This window comes from Calonectris borealis, chromosome 1, assembly GCF_964195595.1.
Source record: "Calonectris borealis chromosome 1, bCalBor7.hap1.2, whole genome shotgun sequence".
Classification (NCBI taxonomy): domain Eukaryota; kingdom Metazoa; phylum Chordata; class Aves; order Procellariiformes; family Procellariidae; genus Calonectris; species Calonectris borealis.
In genome coordinates, this window is record NC_134312.1 from 16830919 (window position 1) to 16851057 (window position 20139).

Sequence of the window (20139 nt, forward strand, 5' to 3'; positions counted from 1 at the left end):
TTTCAGATGAAAAAATTACTGGGGAGCTTGCTTTGACAATGAATTGAGCCAACCTAAAAAAGAAAATCTGCTTATGTCAAGCCTTAGGAAGTGGACAGTGAATTGGCTAAGCCATAGTTACACATTTCAGAAAGCCGGCTGCGCAAACCACGTCCCATGTATGCATTTTATATATATGTAAAAGACAATGCTATTTTCTTCCGAGTACAGAAAAGTCCACTGAAGTTTCTGAGATGCTATTTTTAAAACAGCATAGCAGTAAACCTGCAAATGGTTGGGCAATGTAGACCTTCTTTTAAAAATGGCTCTTAGCTTCAAAAATAAAAGCCGGTAGAAAACACAGCCACTAGTTTGATGATGAGAATGGAGGCAAAGAATGGCGACGGATCTCATCAGGGGTGGGTGATGCACGTCCCTTCCTCTTTTGTAATAAAAGCCTTTTATTACAAAATGTAGAAATAAAAGAAACCGGCCTGGTGGGAATAAGGGCAGTGAATCTTTTAACAGCTGTCTCCAAGCTCAACACATTAACCTTATAAAAACAAATCTCCTGCACTGTTTCAGGAATAGTCTCCAGCATAGCTTTTGCCCAAGGTAGTTTGTAATGAACAGGATCCTACACAGAGTCAGCTGGCTAACGCCAGCGTATACACACACACACACACACACACATATATAAGATATATAGATATAGATATAGATATAGGTAAATAAGTAAAGGTGTATGGATATATAAGTAGAAGAAGTCAGTAACAGAGTGAGTCTCCCTGCCATCTTTACTAGGAACTTTTTTAGAAGAAAAGCATATAACCTAGAAAAAATATTATCAGAAACTTTTATTTGTTGTGATTTGTAGCTTCACACAAATACTGAAATGAAGAGGATAGCATTTCAGATTTTCAATCTGCAGGCAAAATACATAAACACATAAAATATTTGTCAGTATTAACAGCCAGAGAATGAATTAATAGATCTGCTATGGAAGGAAGATTAAGCATTTGTTTGGGGTTTTTTTTGGGTAAAAATTAACAAATTAGGTCTTTTTAAATTACATTTTATTTTATGTGTGCAGATGTACATTTTCTGTTGTCTCCCATTTTCATATTTAGTACAAACATATGGCAAAGGCTAGTTTGCCTGTTAAAATAGACAAGAATCAGACAGTAGTTCTGAACTAAGAGCCACTTCAAATATGTTTGAATCTTTCTGCTACCTTCAAGAGAAGCAAAGTCAATCCCAAACTACAGAATCCTATGGATATATGGTGGGAAAGCAAATGTAATTCCTAAGGTTTATATTTACTAAGCTATTGTAAAATACTATGTTAATAGTTGGAGGTCTATAGAAATCCATAGTTAGAGATAGCAGTAGGTAGATAGAGATCCATAGTTAATAATAACTTAAAGCAAACAAACAGCAAAAAAATAGTTTGTCTAACCAGGCTAGAAAAATCAAAATATGCCAATTAAATGAAACACAGTGAGAATAGGAAACTTCTGTATTCCTTACGTGCCATTCTAGTTGGTCACTGCTTATCTCTCTCCTTCACTATGTCAATGTAGTTCAGGACCTCCAGAGTCCTTCTGCCAGCCAAACTCAAATATTCGGCTTCAGAAGAAAACACCGCTATTCCTGCTGCGCTGCCTGTGCCTGCAGGCTGCAGCGCCTCATGTGCTGGCATTTTGTGCCCTCCAGCGGTGCCTGCGGTGCTGGGAGGAGGGATTCCCCCCGGGCTGCGGGCAGAGGGAAGGGAGCTCCCACAGCCGCACACCTGCGTGCTGCCACACTGGGTGGCAACATCCACTTTCTCTACTTTTGTAACAGAGCTCTCAGTCTGCGACCAAACATCACACCTGATACTGCGAGTGACGTGCTCTCTCTTAAGGGCTTGGTGTAACGAGCTGCCCTCAGATGGGGCGGCGTGGTTTTTATTTTCCTCCTCTGTGGCACATAAAATAGAGTCTTTCTCCTGAAGATGGTTTGCTGCTTCTCTAGCCAAAATACTGCTGGGCGGGAGAGGCACAGTTCTGGTGCAAGAGGTCTTGGGGGGCTCTGTACTTGCTGAGGCTGAGATCAGGTTGGCATCGTCTATCTTCAAAGACCGTTCATTCAGATATTCCTTCTTTTTGGCTGTGTCTTCCTCTTCAGCCTGTCTGAACAGAATTGTGTGAATGTAACTGTTAAATAGTTCAATAACTAAGGACTAAGTTAATGAAAATGGTTTTAGTTGTTTGGGGATTTTTTTCAGTCTTTCTCCAGGGGTGTACTCCCGGCCTTTGTTGAAGAGAAGGTGGGTAAGGCGGACCTTCACTCTCACACAGAATGTATATTGTGGCATTTTTGTGTTCAAGAATGGCTGAAAACACACAGTGTGTCAAATATTCCTGCCTTACAGGCATGTAATGTAAGGCAGGTATACATCAGGGAAGAGAGCAGAAGCTTGCTTAGCATCTTCCCACAGTCATGTTACTGTAATTCCACAAGGCCTGATATTATCAAGAGACCAGACCACATGTTAAACTACTTAGGAAAATTTACAGCTAGTAATTTCTTGTCTTCCTCACACATGAAGTTGCCTTGTACAAAACAAAACCATAAATAAGATTCCAGCTACATCCACCCTTAGATGCACTCAGGCATACAGATACCGTGCAAATGAACCCCTGCAAACCATAAAGGGGCAGTGCTCACCGTGCCAGGACTAGAGCTGAAACAGCTCTCTGTCTGCCTTGGAGAGTAACTGGGAGACTGGCTGCTGAGTGACGACTCCACATCTGAAAAATGAGGTTAAAAGGAAAGAAAGGTTGCCCACCAAAAATTCCCCAATCATCCAACTCTCAAGTATAGCATGTAGAATTGAACATTCCTACATCTGATGCAGTTTTAAGATACTGTTGAATGAATAAAGTGTTAGCAAGGTCAGTCTAGGTCTTGGCAATAGCTGATTCTTCTCCTCTCAGGACAACACGTCGTAACACAAAGCATGAGACAGGTTCCCCAAAGCTTCAGCTATGCCGTTAATCAGCAGCCTGCACCGGCAGCAGAACTGTGCTACGCAAAAGCAAGGTCAGGTTGGACAGGACTCTGACCAACCTGCTCTAGTTAAAGATGTCCCTGCTCATTGCAGGGGGCGTGGACTAGATGACCTTTAAAGGTCCCTTCCAATCTGAACCATTCTATGATTCTATGAAAAGGAGGAAGGACTCTGCAGAGCAAGGGCAGGGAGAGAACACAGCAAACTCCCTGCACACATTGGTTGCCATACAAATTACATGGGCTTATGGCCATGTTTTCCTCTTGGAGGCCCTTGGGAGATCTTCTGCTCTGAAATGCAGCCAGCACAGCTGACCCCTACAGCTACTGAGGGAGCAAAAAGGACGTGGGATTGCCCTGCTGACTCCTCTCACTCTGTGCACATGTGGAACGACAGCATATAGTCTAGGGAAAAGCATAAAGACTAGTAAAGACTAGACCAGTAAAATGGCACATGTCAAACATCTAATGAAGGTATTAATTAATAGAGAAAACGTGTCCAAGGTTTTTTCCAACCAACAGAGGTCTGCAGGAATAGAAAGAAAGAAAATGACTGGCATTTACTTGGCATTTTACTATGTGGTGATGTTGGTAAACTTGAGTTGTGGTGTTCAGATTAATACTCTTGACCTCTCTCTTAGATTTTTCTTTTTTTTTTAGCAGTTACCCCTACTTTCAGAGCTGGCTTTTCAGTTTAGGGGACAACCTTGGAAGAAATGGGACAATGAAAAATACGTCTGTAATACTCACCAGAGAGAAGTTAACCTGAATTTATCTCTTCAAGGAAAAGCAAATATAGATAGTTCTTAGTTACCTGGTAATGCTAGTCTTCTTTATACAGTGCTGCGTGAATCAAAAATACAAGCCCTCATCAATTGTAACATCCTAAAAAGATCAAAACACTTCTCCCTGGCTTTAAAAGTAACTGTTTCAGTTTCACATGTAGAGAAAAATATGATTTTTGAATTAATAATGTATAAATGGTACTAACCCTTCTCCATCTCGTGAAGATTTGAACTCACTCCAAACTTATACTCTTTCTCTTGTGCTGTTGCAAACTTTTAAAAATAAGTAAATGTTAATAGTGAGGGTTCAGCTGGATCACCACCTCAGGTTAAGTGAGGAACATTCAGTTTCTGTATTACATAAAGGAGTCACTGCACTGTACCACAAATTATTTCAAGAAGTACCAAACCCCTGACCAATTCTGTATGGACCTGGGTGACTTCTGTGGGCAAAATATCTACATGATTCTTCATATGTATACTGGCATAAAGTTCCTTTATAATGCTGAAGCGTCCTGCATATAATGTCTGGGCACTGCCTGCAGAATCTGATCCTAAGGGTTAATGGGTAATTTACGCAAAGTATTTCAGGCAACAGCTTAGGTGTGAATCAAACCATGTAAATCATGGACCTGAAAGGGCTATCTATCTGAATTACTTAACTAGAAGCTGTTCTTTCTGGCGGCCCTATAGAAACCATGAAGGAAAAGAAGCTTCCACAGAAGTTAATTCAGAGAAGCTAAATTCAGTTTCTACCTTGTGGACATTCCTTTTCCACCTCGAATGGTGCAAACAGTAGGTTTGACAAAAAAAATATGTCTCTTTAAAAAGTTACCTCTTCAAATCCAAAGAGCTGGTTCTGTCTCCAGGCTGATTCTTTCACAGACTCATCGTCACTGAGGGATGCAAACACAGAGTTCTCTGGTAAGTGGTTTCCCCTCCTGTACTTTTATTTTCTTTCTGAATTAAAATCATTACTGGTGACTTTTTTGTCTTCGATTTTTATTTTGTCTTCAGTAACCATGAAATGCTTCCCACTATTGAGAACATTGAACTTATTTCTGAACCTGAGATTTAACACCAAGAATCTGTTTTTCACAAAATTCTCTTCTGTTGAAATGCAAAATGTAATATGAGAGATGACAGAAGATAGTGCTGCTTTGTAAAACGGAAGGTGTTATTGATCAGAGTCCTTGATAAAATTGTCTGTTTTAAAACATGGGGCACTCATATGCTAACTTTAGCCCAGGAAAGACACTGACTTCCTCTGAAGTCAGTGGAAGGAGACACGGACTTTTAGAGGGCAAATCAGAGCAACAGCTTAACTTCAGGGACTCAAAATTGTCCCGTGAAGCAGTCTTTCTCTATACTTATCATAAGCACGTGAACAATGGTACAAAGGGCTTACATGCGCGTAAGTTTATGCACATTATTCACTACTATTTTCACTGGGAAAACTTGGTCCTCAGTAATACTATTTAGAATTTTGCTTTCATGTCCTCTTGGCAGGATTTATCCAGTTCAGCAAGGTCTCTGCAGTTATCACTAGTTCATAGACTGATAATTTCTATGGCACTCACCTTCTTTTTCTTGAATAGTTCTGTACATTCTCCTTTAAGTTAATCCGCTGATCATGGTGATAAGCAAATGTCTCTAAAATAAAAAAGTAAACCTTGATTTTTAAACGCAATAGCATAAATGCAATTTGAAAATAAATGCTTCTGTCAATTTTTAAAAATAATTTAAATAATTAGATTTAAAATTAAATTACTGCATTCTGAAGATTCATTACATGTTTTCAGTCAGAGCAGACACATGTCTGGTTATAAAAACATATGTCTTTAAAAGGAGAATAAAAACTAGAATGTATGTCCTTAAAATATTGACACTCACCAATTTTTTCAAGGTTTGCAGGTTTTTCTTTGTTTTCAGAGGTCATGAAGTAGTGCTGTCCCTCATGACAGTCCTGCAAGAGGGCTTTATGAAGTCCACTGGTTTTCTTGTAGCTTGCACTTGTGGCATTGTTACTTTTAAGTAAAACCTGTTCTGGAGCTGTGAAAATGCCTTCAAGTTGTCTGTCTACAGAACTTTTTTTTGCATTGATTGCAGGATAAGCCTCTCTAGTATCATAATGATAATTTCTGTTGGTCATTTGATTTCTATCATCATGATCAATGAAAAAAATGGCAGTACTGCTTTGGTTAACAAAAGGATTAAAATGCTTTGTGGAAGGATTATTATGGATTGGTTGGCTCTCATCTTTGAACAGTGCTAGAAAGGAACAATCACTTCCATCTTGGGGAGCTTTCAATTCTGCAGTTTCTTTCACAACATCAAACAATGGTTCTTTTATTCCTTCACTGTTTTCTGATTCGTTACTGGTCATTATCACTGGATTTTTCCTAGCAGAATTCATATAGTCTATCCTGGGGGTGGGGTGGAGGAAGGGTAGAAAAGAAAAAACAGTTTGCTTAGTACGTACATAAGCAAAATACTAACTGCTAACACAACAAATTATGGTAACTTGGTGAAAAAATCTGAAAGACTTTACTCACCACACTTGCTTTTGTCCCAAATATACATTATTTCAACTGAAAAAGTGTCCTATTTCCACTTTATACTAAGGTTGATTTAAAAGGGGTTCTGTTTCATGATGTCTCTAAACATACCGAGACATCCTCCTGAGTAGGGAACTGTGATTTATAAAATCAGCCACAGTATGTCACTGCTGCTCCATCAGCTGACCAAAGAAGTCCACTTCGGGGGGAAAAAAAAAAAAAGAAAAAGAAAAAGAGGAAGACAGCTTCTTCTGTTCATAAAAGTTGTTTATTCTTCAAGACTACAGTTCTCTCCTGTACTGAAAGCCCATAATAAGCTCTGGGTGCGCTTCTTAAGTCCTGGTCTCTTTACCAAGTGACTTCCATTTGTACTTGAGGTCAGTAATCCTAATTCAGCACAGAATTTTTCTATTCCGCTGTCAGGAGGCCAGTCAGACATTTTGTTTTGCCCATACTTCCCTACCCCACTTCTCATAGTAGTGGTTTTGAAGATACTCCCATGCTAGCATCATTAGCGTGAAAGCTATCATACTTTCACTTACTTGGCTTTTAATCTAACATTTTCACTGCTTTTTTCTAGGCTTGATCTGTTGACTGACCTTTCAGAAAATCTGAGCAAAAAGTTGAGAGGCTTCTGAAGCACAAAGAATTGGCGAAGAGGTCATTTAAAAAATTTTGAGCAACGCTATCAGTGAAACTTGAAAACTGAAATGTAGTACAGAAAACTCTTACTGGAGAAAAATTCTGTAATGTTTTGATGAGCAAATACTTGGAACTGGATAAAGATCCTAAATAAGTAAGTAGTGTCCTCTACTTACAGACACACACACCCCCCCTCCGAACAGCTTTAAAACGATAAACACACTAGAGTTTTTTCTGGAGAAACTTGGATAGATCTACATGAGGAAGGTAAAAACATTTTGTGAAGTAATTCAGAGGCTCCTTCTTCACTCCAGATGAACATTTTGTAATGTTAAGTAAATGTTAATAGTAGATGAGGAAATAGCTAAGCACTATTCAGAGTGAAAGATATCTGCTATTTTTATAAGACACCTGAAATTTTTAGTTAATATTTAATGATCTTGAGGTGCCACAGCTCTCAGATGTATGCACATTGATTACATCATCAATATGTTATAATTACATTAAAGGATTGTGTAAGTTTATACTCTACTTTTCACATACAGCGAAAGAAACTCCCTTCCCAGGAACTGCCAGCTCTTGAGGTAAAAGAATTTATGGCTATAATGGATGAAAACAAAACAAGGACAATACAAAGAAATGGATTTGAAGAACAGTTGGAAAGCAGATGTTATTAGTGAGCCATGAATGGGCAGAGGACTAAGGGAGGTGCCATAAGCAGAGTGCAGGCCTGAGGGCCTGTGGAGAAATGAAAGGGGAGATGTAGGCGAGATAAGGTTAGGTAGGGCTTTAATGTGAAGATATTAATCAGGAATTCACCAAGATATACAGCAAGGTGAATGTTATCCTCATTTTAGGTTTTGCTGGAGAAAGTCAGGAGAAGCTAGGAGAAGAGAGAAAGAGAAAGTTAAGGTGGCTAGGACTGGAAGCTGATGGGTTCATCTAGTTATCATGTGGTCAGCGAGCTTATCAGTCACTTGACTCACAGGCAAACAAGTCGTAGGTACTTCAGGAACAGCAAAATAATATATGGCCTTTTTACGGCTCTATCTAGCCAAAGCTAGAGACTAATAGGAACTTTCAACCACACGGCAGACTTACAGAATAAAAAGAGTAAAGAAAGATTAGCTCTTAAGACCCCTAAATCCAAGGCAAGAGCCTCTGGAAAGAAACTGAAATGAAATGTTCAGTATAAATGAGTCTGGCCCTAAACACTCTGCGATTAAAAAGATTTTTAATCAGCACATACAAAAAGAAATATATTCCAGATTTCTACCCATTCTTTTAAAAAAAGTGTATATTCTTATAAAAGCATTATTGAACCAATTCTAAAAAAACCCTGCTATAGTAGGATCACATATGAAAGAGAAGGGAAAAAATTATTTGTTCCTGGAATCCCAAACAGTGTAGGTGGAGAAGTTGCTCAATTGCTACAGCATCAAGGTCATCAGAAAAGCACTTGCAACAGTGACCAGTACTAATGAGAGCTGGGGCAGCTACCCTCCCTGTGGCCTCTTAGTAAATCTGTGCTTCTCACTCAGGGTGAATTCAGTAACACCATCATGTGTGTGATGTTGCAAAAAATAGATCACGGTTCCAAGTGCCTACCTAAAATTCACATTTTGCTGCCTTTCAGCAAATTTAAATAGCTCAGTATGTTCAGTCTTTCCATTTAATTTCAATTTCCATTTGAAAAGTACCAAAAATGAAAGAAAAATCAAGTAGCAATAGGTTTCAGATTATCTTAGTATTTTTCTTACTTAAATTTGACTGTTATTTCTCTCTTTAATGTAAAATCACTGCCTACCTATGCAATGGCTTAAACAGTTCCTGAGGAACTGCATCGGACTTCCTGAAAATACACGGGTTTGGAGATTTTGTAATCCAAGGGTCTTGATCAGAACTATTTCCTGGCTGAGAAAACAGTAGACGCTGTCAAACTCTGAATATATATAATAGTCATAGTGTTTAAAACTTTAAAGTTGGGTTTGCAAACAACATACATGTTTTCCCACTATTTTCACTTCTTTTTGTCTTTATGGTAGAAGTCAAAACTTCCTTACTGCCCAACTGAGTTCTGTACAACTCATACTTTTCCATATTTGTGTATCACTGTTAATATGCAAAATGTCCTTTTAAGCACCCCATCCTCTCATAGTATGAACAAGCTTGATAGACTGGAACAAGCTTGATAGACTGTACCAAGCTGAAGTTCCTCTGAAGATCACATAATCATAGAAAGCTGTTGTCTGGAAGGGACCTCAAGAGATATCTATTCCAACCTGTTCAAAGCAGGGCCAGCTTCACAATTAGGCCAGATTGTTCAGGATTGTTCAGGTCTGAGATTCCACAACCTGTTTGGATGGCCTCTTATGGTGCTTAGCTACTTTTGTGACAATATTTTTTCCCTATACAAACAGAATTTCCATTGTTGAAACTTGTGACTTTTACTTCTTGCCTCTGGCTCTGTCCTGTCTGTAACTCTGTTTAGACTGTGGAAGACAGCAGTTATTTCACCCCACATCCCCATAGCCTTCTCTTTCCCAAGCTATGAAAGCCCTCTTTGCTCAGTCTCTCCACATTCATCATGTGCTCCAATCCCCTAACAATTTTTGTGGCCCTTCATTGGTCTTGCTACAGTTTGTGATCTCTTTTTTGTACTGGGGGTCCCAAAACTGGACACAGTATTTCAGATGTGTTCTCACATATGCTGCTTAGAGTGAAACAATTACTTGCCTTTGACACTGGGTATGCTCTTTATAATACAGCCCTCTATGTAGTTGGCCTTCGCTACTACAAGGGTGCACTGCTGACTTGTGTACAACTTGTTGTCCACCAGCACCCTCAGGTCCTTCTCTGCAAAATTGCTGCCTACTCAATCAGTCCCCACCTGCAGTGATGTGTGGGGTTATTTCTCCCGAGGTGCAGGGCTTTGTATTTCTCTGTGTTAAACTCTATGAAGTTCCTGGTGGCCTTCTGCTTGTCAAAATCCCTATGAGCAGCAGCCCTGCTACCGTAATGACCACTCTGCCAGTTTGGTGTCATGCATGAACCTGCTGAGGTGCTGAGGGTGCATTCTGTCCCATTGTCCAACTCTCTAATGAAGATGTACTGGACTTAGTATTAATCTCTGGGGATCCCTGCCATTACTGACCTGTTGCCAATTAGACTTCAGCCCACAGACAACTACTTTGAGCATGATGGTAACAGCCAGTTTTTTACCCATCTTATTGTCCACTCATCTGGTTCATACCTCCCCACTTTGGCTGCTAGAATCCTATGGGAAACCTTGTCAAAAGCCTTCCTAAAGTCAAGGTAAATAATATCTGCTACTCTCCCTTATTCACAGAGCTAGTCATTTCATCACAGAAGGCAATCGGGTTCATCAGGCACAGTATGGCCTTGAAAGTAAATAATCTATGCTGGCTGTTCCCAGTCACCTTCTTGTTCTTCATGTACCTTGGAACTGCCTCCAGGAGGTCTAGTTCCATAATCCTTTCAGGGACAGAGGTGAGGTGATACTTCCCCAGATCATGCTTACATTTTTGCAGATGGGCATAACATTTGTATTTCTTGTTACTGAGAAGCCTTCCTGATCACCACAGTCTTTCAAAGATGATAGGCATCTGCCCTGCAGTGGTGTCATCCAACTCCCTCAATATACTTGGATGCACCCTGTCCAGTCCCATGTATTTCTTTTATGTCCAGGTTACTAAGGATTCCCTAACTTGTTCCTTCGCTACTGTTTTGTACCACTCTCCCGCAAACTTTCTGCTGAGCTTGAAGATGTGCCAGAGAGCAGACCTTGTCAGAAAGGCCTGAAGCAAAGGTCTTGAGTGCCTCAGACTTTTCCATGTCCTTTGTCACTAGGTCATCAACTCTATTTAGCTGTGGACAGCATTTTCCTGTGTTTCCTTTTGCTGATGACATACCTATACAAGTCCTCCTTGCTGCCCTTCTCACCCCTTGTGAGTTTCAGCTCTGGCCACCCCTCCAAGCTCAGGGGATGCTTCTGTATTCTTCCTGGGTGGCCCATCCCTCCTTCCACACTTCCTTTTTGCATTTCAGCTCAGTCAGGAGTTCCCTGATTCCGCCAAACTGGCCTCCAGGACCTACTCATTCTCTTGCACATTGAGGTGGACCGTCCTTGTGTTTTGAAAACATCTTGGGCTCCTTGGTCCTTCAGGTCAGCTTCCTGTGGGTTTCTGCCTACCCATTCCCTGAATAACACATCTCCCCTTCTGAAGCCCTGAAGTACTCCTTCCTCACTTACCTCAAGACTTTAAAATACCACTGGTGATATACTTAGAATTTGTTTTATTATTTTCAATAAATAATGTATTTTCTAAAAATAAAACATATTATGAGAGCCCCCTTATATTTGCTATTACTTTTCTAAGGATGATTCTTCTAAGAGTCCCAAAGTTAAGAAAAAGAAAAAAAAAGTAACATGCATCAGAACAAATAACTTTAAATCATTTTTTAAACTTAACTTGAGTTAAACAGCAGGCTTTCTTCAATCCTTTTAGGAGCATTGAGAATACTGTAAGAACTGTGTTACTCACTGAGACACTGCATGATTAAAAATTAGGTCACAGTGATCAACTGGGATCATATGTTACCCAGTTATACTAATTGTACATTTAAGAAAGCTGTATTTATAACTGTAATACATTTCAGCTTTCTTTAGCCAACTTTACAAGCCAGAAACAAAAGAAAGCCAGCGGTCTGTGACTAACTCTCTTTCTGCCGATATCAGCGATACTGAGAGCTCAGTGAACAAAAGCTCAAGTTAAGCATATTTCATAACAATGTAAGAAATGTATTTGTATATGTATGGAATATTCATTGCCTACCAGAAATGTTGATCATTCATAATTATCTTCACCATTACACTAATTCTACACCCCAAATAAATGAAAGTTTAAAATAATTCTGCGGAAATGACAAAATATTAATCAAACCTGGTTTTGCAGCTTCTCTTCATAGGTTTGTTCCCAAGGGTTGCCCATTAGGTTTGTGTTGAAATTTTCTTCTGAAAATTGTGTACAGTTAGAGGACCAAAAAACAGAAGAGGACAATGGACAGGCACTAAAAGCTCTTGCTGTGTTGTCTTCATGTTCCATAGTAGAGTCAGCGTACGTTAATTCTGTTACTTGTGATAACTAGACAAAACATAGAAAAGAGACATTTTATTTTTCTATAAAATAAAATGTAAGCATAAAGTTCAAAGTAATCAAACTTTATCTTTTACATCTCTGCACATATACCACATGCAAGAGAAAATTTTCATGTATTCTGATACGATTTTTTCATTAAAAACATAAGGTATTAAGGGCTTATTTCAGGGAAACACATAAGTACCTACTTAAGTTGAAGCATGCACACAAATGTTATTCTGAGGAGAGAGAGGTATAAATACATTTTTAGCTTCAGACATGTAGGTAAATGATCTGCTGACTTGGTTCTCAAGTAGTAAAATGGAAAATATTTTACTGCATTGAGGAGAGAACTCCAGCATGTTGTGATACCAACAATGCCATCTCAAGCAGATCAGAACACAAGGAGAAATTTGAAGGCAAAACTCATGAAATGTCACTGTATCCACAGCTACATGCAAGTAATGCCTGTAGTCCAACTTATCCAGTGGAAGCAGCACAAACTACTAATGGAGTGCAAAAGCCTTGTACATTAATTGCACAAAATCTTTATACCTCAAAACTGTACATTTCCAGAAAGCTGAAAATTATGACTTTTATAGCCCCTCTTTCTGTTTAATAAAGTGGATATATCTTAATTACTTACATTGGATATACTTCAACTTATGAAGATTTTAAAACCAGTATTTGCAACACACAGGCTTTAGAATTTATTTTTTGATCCATACATTAAATTAGCTTTCTGTTTGTGCACACTGCATTATCACATGTTTTGATGAACTGATGTAAATCTATCCATACAAGTGGAGGTTGAGGAGAAACTTAGCTATCATTTTGATCCGTTATTTCTGGCCACGCTAAAATGAAAATATGTCCTCTGTCTTCAAGAAACAGATGAAAAAGAGTCATAAAGGAAGGCTGACTTAATGTGATATCCAAAAAGTAGTGGCAGCTCGTGGTGATCTTGGTTGAAACACATTAGACAGCTAAACTTTTCACCCATACTAAGTAATTCTTCCTGACTCAAAAGAAAGGAACTTCTAACACTAGAAAAACATCTGTCTTTCTCACTCTAGCAAAATGTGCTTTGGCAACATGAGTGGGCCAAGAACATACAGAACAATACTGTGCAAGCATCTTTTGCAAGCGTCTTTTCCTCAGGGTCCTATCTGATATGAATAGCAGGAGTCAGTGGAGCTGTTATCAACCAAGTCTGAGTAACCTGAACTAAGTGTCTTCTAACATTTACTAACTTGGTTGGGTTTTTTTGTTCGGTTGGTTTTTTACACAACAGTGGAATGGGTCATTAAAAAAAGCCTAAATTCCACCCAGAGAACGTTTTTCACTGTAACCTCAATAAGTGTATGAACTTCCCAATTATATCCACTGAAACTTGTACTTAAGTTCCTCTTAAAGACTCACTTCTGTCTATGCTTCTCACATTTAATCATTTCACATTTCTGCATATTGTTTTTAATTTACCTGCTGTTGGCCTCAGTCTCTTTCCCATAATCTCTGTCCTTTGTGACTAGCTTAGAGCACAGATATTCTTAAGTATTTTGGAAAATGCCTAGAACAATGTGAGCCTTTCAAGAAATACATAAGAAATAGAAACAAATATAAAATATGACTGGCAAATAACATATCAGTATAGCCTTAAATATGAAGACTTCACATGTTTCTGTATCCATGAGATTTGGTGACTCTTTGAAAAATCACTTAAAAATACAGTCTTTGCTGCACATTTTTAGCTTTACATCAGTGAGAACAATAAACTTACTTACATTATGCTGGTATTTTACTTTCTCTGAGAGATGCTGCCTTCTGCTGTCCAATACTTGCTTTTGTAACCTTGTAAAATGAATAAAAGCAGACTATGAAATACAAGATATAAGATCTATAAGATTAAAAACGTTCTGAGTATCAATTTCAAAATAATTTAAGAATATTTTTCCACACATCTTAAAAAGGCCTGATTCTTAAGCAGTTATGAGCAGCCAGTGTGTGAGTCAGTCACTTTAGGGTGTCTGAAGTTGGATGGGAAAACAGTGTAAGTGGAAAATGCTGTTTAAATAGCCTGCTCTGTGAGATAAACTTAGTGTTTGTACCTGACATGAGTAAAGAAACATTTTTTTACAAATCTCTCAGCTTCATGTACAGTTTTTTATTTAGAATACATTTATTTACTCTCTAATAGTAAGACCATCACTGGAATGCCAGGAGTGATTGTGAAATTTCTTCATCTTAGAATGGTAAATTTATGTTTACTTAATACCCCATATATAAGACCATCATGAAATACCTTTCCCAGAACTTCATCATAGCTTAACTACTGCCTATTTTATACAAGTACCTGTTCTGGATGTCATCTAAGTTTGATGTATGTTGTATGCGTAGTGGTGACATGGGAAGCTCTATGTTGTGTCTCCTAACCGGTATTTTTACATCTTCAGTGATATCAATGTGGACTGGCTTTCTCATGTTCTCTGCAATGAAAGTATTTGGAATATCAGCACTAGGCTTGGAAAAAGTTTTGATCTTCCTGAATTTTCATTAGAGTACAAAAGCTGTTGTTTTAGGTTTCTTAATCCATTTAAAGCCTTTTTTTTTTGCTTTCTTTGTTACTAGCAATGCAAGAGCTCTATTCTAAATGGCATTATAGTATGAAATTATTTATGGTCAGCTGCTGTGTGTAGACAGGCTCTGTTGCCCTCCTCAGTCACCTTCTAATCTTCCTGAGCATAGGACAACAAATTCTCCACAATCTGGTTTATGAATATGTCACAGAGGATAAGAGTTAGGACTCAAGCTGTAGAGATGTTTAGAGCTTAATGGTGGATTTTAAGAAAGATACTCTGAGTAGAACTGACAGACTATTCCAAATGCCCCCCAAAAGTTACGAAAAAGAAAGTGGAATACAAATGGACCCATTCAATGGCAAATGGAAAAAGAAATGGATGTCGGGTAAAATTAATGGATGGACGACACCAAACTGGGCGGGAGTGTTGATCTGCTCGAGGGTAGGAAGGCTCTGCAGAGGGACCTGGACAGGCTGGATCGATGGGCTGAGGCCAACTGTATGAGGTTCAACAAGGCCAAGTGCCGGGTCCTGCACTTCGGCCACAACAACCCCAGGCAACGCTACAGGCTTGGGGAAGAGTGGCTGGAAAGCTGCCCAGAGGAAAAGGACCTGGGGGTGCTGATTGACAGCTGGCTGAACATGAGCCGGCAGTGTGCCCAGGTGGCCAAGAAGGCCAACGGCATCCTGGCCTGCATCAGAAATAGTGTGGCCAGCAGGAGCAGGGAGGTGATCGTGCCCCTGTACTCGGCACTGGTGAGGCCGCACTTCGAATCCTGTGTTCAGTTTTGGGCCCCTCACTACAAGAAGGACATGGAGGTGCTGGAGCGTGTCCAGAGAAGGGCAACGAAGCTGGTGAAGGGTCTGGAGCACAAGTCTTATGAGGAGCAGCTGAGGGAACTGGGGTTGTTTAGTCTGGAGAAGGGGAGGTAAAGGGAGACCTCATCGCGCTCTACAACTACCTGAAAGGAGGTTGTAGCGAGGTGGGTGTTGGTCTCTTCTCCAAAGTAACAAGCAATAGGACGAGAGGAAATGGCCTCAAGTTGCGCTAGAGGAGGTTTAGATTGGACATTAGGAAAAAATTCTTTACTGAAAGAGTGGTCAAGCCTTGGAACAGGCTGCCTGGGGAGGTGGTCAAGTCACCATCCCTGGAAGTATTTAAAAGACGTGTAGATGAGGCGCTTAGGGACATGGTTTAGTGGGCATGGTGGTGTTGGGTTGATGGTTGAACTCGATGATCTTAGAGGTCTTTTCCAACCTTAATGATTCTATGATCCTATGATTCTATGATAATGAGTAAGGTGCATAAGTGTACAAGGTTTAAAAGGTGAAGTAGGCAGTAGCAAAGGTTATTCCTCTTATGTCCTGACTTTTTATTCAATCATAATTTTTGTATTTACTTACAATTTTTAATTTTAAAAATAAAACAACACTTATTTGAGCATTAAGTTATAAGTGGAAGAACAAGAACTAAAATAATAGCAGTAATAGTTAAGGATAACTGATTCTGTTAACTGTAAAGTCAGTTACACTAAACTCACCGGTGTTGCATTTTTTGGTTGATATCTGGTTAACAACATACAGATTGAGGAGATCTAAACTGACTGCTGAACTTCTAGGAGATGATACTCCCAGAAGCCTCATCTTTGATTTAAGTTTCTTCTTCTCAAAGAATTCCTAAATTTTTTAAAAGAGAGAATAAGTTTTTAACACGTTAGCAGCATATATAATTATTAGTAAAGAATTCCTAATAACAAAAGCATATGATGAAATCTCTCTGAATTCTCACACCCTGTCTAGCGTTATTTAGTTTATTTTTATTGCCTTGAAAAAGATAAGTATAATTTGGTCATATTCAAAATAAATCACTGTTCTCTTGACACCAAAAACTTAGTCCTTAAATAGTCATGCCTCAAGCTTTGTGTATGATCATTAAAAATATTTCTTTAAAATAAAAGACATACCAAAATGCTGCAAAGAAAAAGTCTTAAGAAAATTTAAACTTGGGCTTTTTTAGGCAGCTTATAAGCCAGTAGACAAATAGATCAGCAAGATTACATACACATGGCCATCTATAATGACACAAAGAGTTTATTGTTCTCCAAATTTGTCTTTCTCGATGTAGAAAACAGTCTTGTCACAAGAAAAAAGAGAAACAAGTAAAGAAGAAAAATCTCTAATTCTGGGACTGCGGAAAGGCTTTTTGTCGCAAGGAACAAAAAGAGAGATGACTGACACTTTGAATATATTAATAGATAAATAGATAATTCTGGAAAATTTAGGAAATTTAGGAAACAAAAATTTTGATTTTGTAGGAGCCTATTAATAATCATCCTAAAATCATTAGCATCAAGCACAGCAGATGAATAAATAAAACCAGTAAGATTTCTTAATTTTAACCACAAGAAGGATATTGAAAACCGAAGACTATGCCAAAACACAAAATAGCATTGGCTTTTCTTCTGAAATGTAATTCCTCTTATGATTGCAGGTTATATGTAACTAATATACCCAACATGTTCGTTTGTAACTATTTTCCAGTATAATTGATTATACCACAATCTTTAGCTTTCTAGGATGTTATCATCTATGGAAAATACTTGTTCTTCAGTTAAGAAGAATATCTGCAGTGAGGTAAATTCAGCCTGTGTACAAATCAACACTTCAAAATTCATATTGCTTTGGAATCCACAGCCCCAAAATGCATCCATGTCCTTTCAGTGTCCCAGATATTTTCTTCCCATCACCTCTAAATTACTAAATTACTATTAATTGTGTAATAGCAATTATAAAATTACTACTGTCTTTAGTAACTTAGTAATTTAGTACTAAATTACTAAAAACAATTCTGTCTTGGATCCTTTCCTGTTTTCTCTCATCCACTGAAGCAAATTAGATAGTTGCAACGTAAATTATGTGGCTTAGACCAATAAATCCCTGAGAAAACAGATATTTTGAGAACTCACAGGCCTCCAGAAGATTGGGAAAGCGATGGGGCCAACAAGCTGCTGGTTGGTCCCACCTCCCCTTAGGTAAAGGTTTTCATTTCAGAGACTGTCTCCATACTGTCAGCCTGTTTTTCCTCCTCCTGGTATATGCCAGTGCATCTGCTCTGGGCATAGGGGGGTACCAGCTTCAGTAGTGGAGCTTCCCTATACTGTCTCTTTTTCCCCAGCTGCTGAGGAGGAAACTGACCTCTCTTACTATGGTTATAAACTATCTTCTCTTACTGTTTTCTTTCTCTTTCCTGTTTGAAATGTCTTCTGCTATGCCAGGGATAAATTTAATTCTATTATTTCACTTTCAGATTCAAAATACAAATAAGCTGGCCTACTTTTGCAAATGCCAGCATAAAGTACTTCAATAAGCCTAACATTCTTTTATGTAGCCCAGAAAAATAGCTGTGTATATGTGTAAGTGTTAGGCTAGCTGACCACGTGGTTGTCACTGAGAGGCTTCAAGCAATCCCGTGTGTCAGCACATACCAACAAAATATAGTAACAGAAGTAATTCAGTCAGAGTTGAATTGGGCACATTCATTCATTCATTCATGCCTTCTCCTACTCCCTCCTCTTCCTGCTGGAATTCAGAGTAGTAAACTTAGAAAAGACTTCTGCCTTAAAAGTTATATGCCGTCAGGCAAATGCATTACAACTGTTATGCTACAGTTTTGAGTCTCACTCCAAATGCTTTGAAAGTTTTTCCTAAGTGAATCAACTAAAGCATTTATATAACAATATAAAATCCAAGATGGCTAGAACTGTTTACCTTTTGCTTTCTCCTTTCCTGCTTTAATATGATTCTGCTCCTGGAGAATGGAAATAATTATTGTTTTAATTGTAAAAATATAATCTTAAGTCATGGCTTGAATTTCTCATCAATGGTATTGAGAATTTAGGACTGTTATGTTATGTTATGTTATAATGGATCAACTACTACTTCAGGTAGTAAAGTCAACATATCTCTGTGTCCTGGTTCCGGCTGGGACAGAGTTAACTTTCTTCCCAGTAGCTTGGCGGTGTGCTGTGTTTTGGGTTCGGTGGGAAAGGAGCGTTGATGGCCCATTGATGCTTTGGCTGTTGCTGGGTGGTGCTTGCACCGGGAGCAGGGAGCACAGCCGGGGTGGTGGACCCAGCTGGCCAATGGAGTATTCTATACCATGTGACATCATGCTCAGTATAAAAACCAGGTGTGGTGGGGGGCTTGCCCCCCCCGTCCGTGACACGCGGTCGGTGAGCAGTTGCGTTGCGCATCGTCTGCTTTGTGTATTCTGTTATTGTTGTTGTTCTCATTGTTATTATTACTGTTCTACTTCGTTTTATTTCAGCTATTAAACTGTTTTTATCTCAACCCAGGAGCTTTCCTACTTGTGCCCTCCCGATTCTCTCCCCCATCCCACCGGGGGGGGGGGGAGGGGGGGGCCGAGCGGCTGCGTGGGGTTTATTTGCTGGCTGGGGTTAAACCACGACACTCTGTTGAAATCACTTTGACTGATCCTGTTTTACTCAGGTATGGATAGGACCACATTCTATCTTAGGGCTACCAAATATATTGAGCATTCAGAAAGAAAAGCTTTTGGGCATTTGACCTGTATTGCAACTTTTCATCAATTCTTAATTTCTTAAAACAGTTTAAGAAATCTTTGTCAATATATTAATTTCTCCTAATTTTCTTTGTCATGCTGCAACATAGTTACAAAACCATATTAGCAAAGAAAAAGAAAACAAAGGAGCACAGTACAAATTTCTACCTTTTGGGACTTTACAGAATATTGTGAATATTTTGTAAAAAAGGTAAGAAAAATAGATTGTCACTTGTGTTTTATCAACCTGCTGTAGCTTGTGCAATATAGGAGACAGTTATATCTTAAAATACGTATCTTAATTGTTAAACATAGCCTTAAATTAATTGCCTACAGGACATGGTGCATAAAATTGGAGCTCTGGGTCACTGCTGTGAGCAGGATGAGCATGGCTGCAATCTTTGGGTCAGTAGGATTAGGACTTTTTTTTGAGAGAAATTCGGAGTATCCCCCTGGAATTACATACTTTTTTTTTTTTTTTTTTTACTGTGCTTAAAGTTAGAACACGCTTTCTAAACATATGCACATAACCTTTACCCTTGCAGTGGGTAGAAGCCCCAGTAATGGATAGTTTTTCTGACACCTAAAATGCAAATCCCAGACTCACCTGAGGAATCCTGACAGGTAATTAAAGCAGCAGAAAGCAGAGGATGATTTGCTAGTTGCTAAGAGTGAGTGCAATACTCCTACATGCTGCTTTTTCTTACAGACCAAGTAGTATGATAGACAGGCATTTAGGACAAAGTTGTTTGGTTTTTTTTTTCCCCCAAACTGAAGCTCTCTCTTCCCCCTGCTTCACTTA

At 38.9% G+C, this 20139-nt stretch overlaps 1 protein-coding gene across 1 annotated transcript; it reads right to left on the reverse strand.

Annotated features, from left to right (window-relative positions):
• Positions 1-1525: 1525 nt before the first annotated feature.
• Positions 1526-16399, reverse strand: REDIC1 (regulator of DNA class I crossover intermediates 1). Its single transcript, XM_075149051.1, has 11 exons — positions 16297-16399; positions 14531-14663; positions 13962-14028; positions 11983-12183; positions 8826-8932; positions 5712-6244; positions 5399-5471; positions 4654-4714; positions 4025-4091; positions 2692-2774; positions 1526-2149 (listed from the first exon to the last, which is right to left on the reverse strand). Exons 1-11 carry the CDS (start codon positions 16397-16399, stop codon positions 1526-1528), a joined length of 2052 nt encoding a protein of 683 aa, XP_075005152.1.
• Between the last annotated feature and the right edge of the window lie 3740 nt (positions 16400-20139).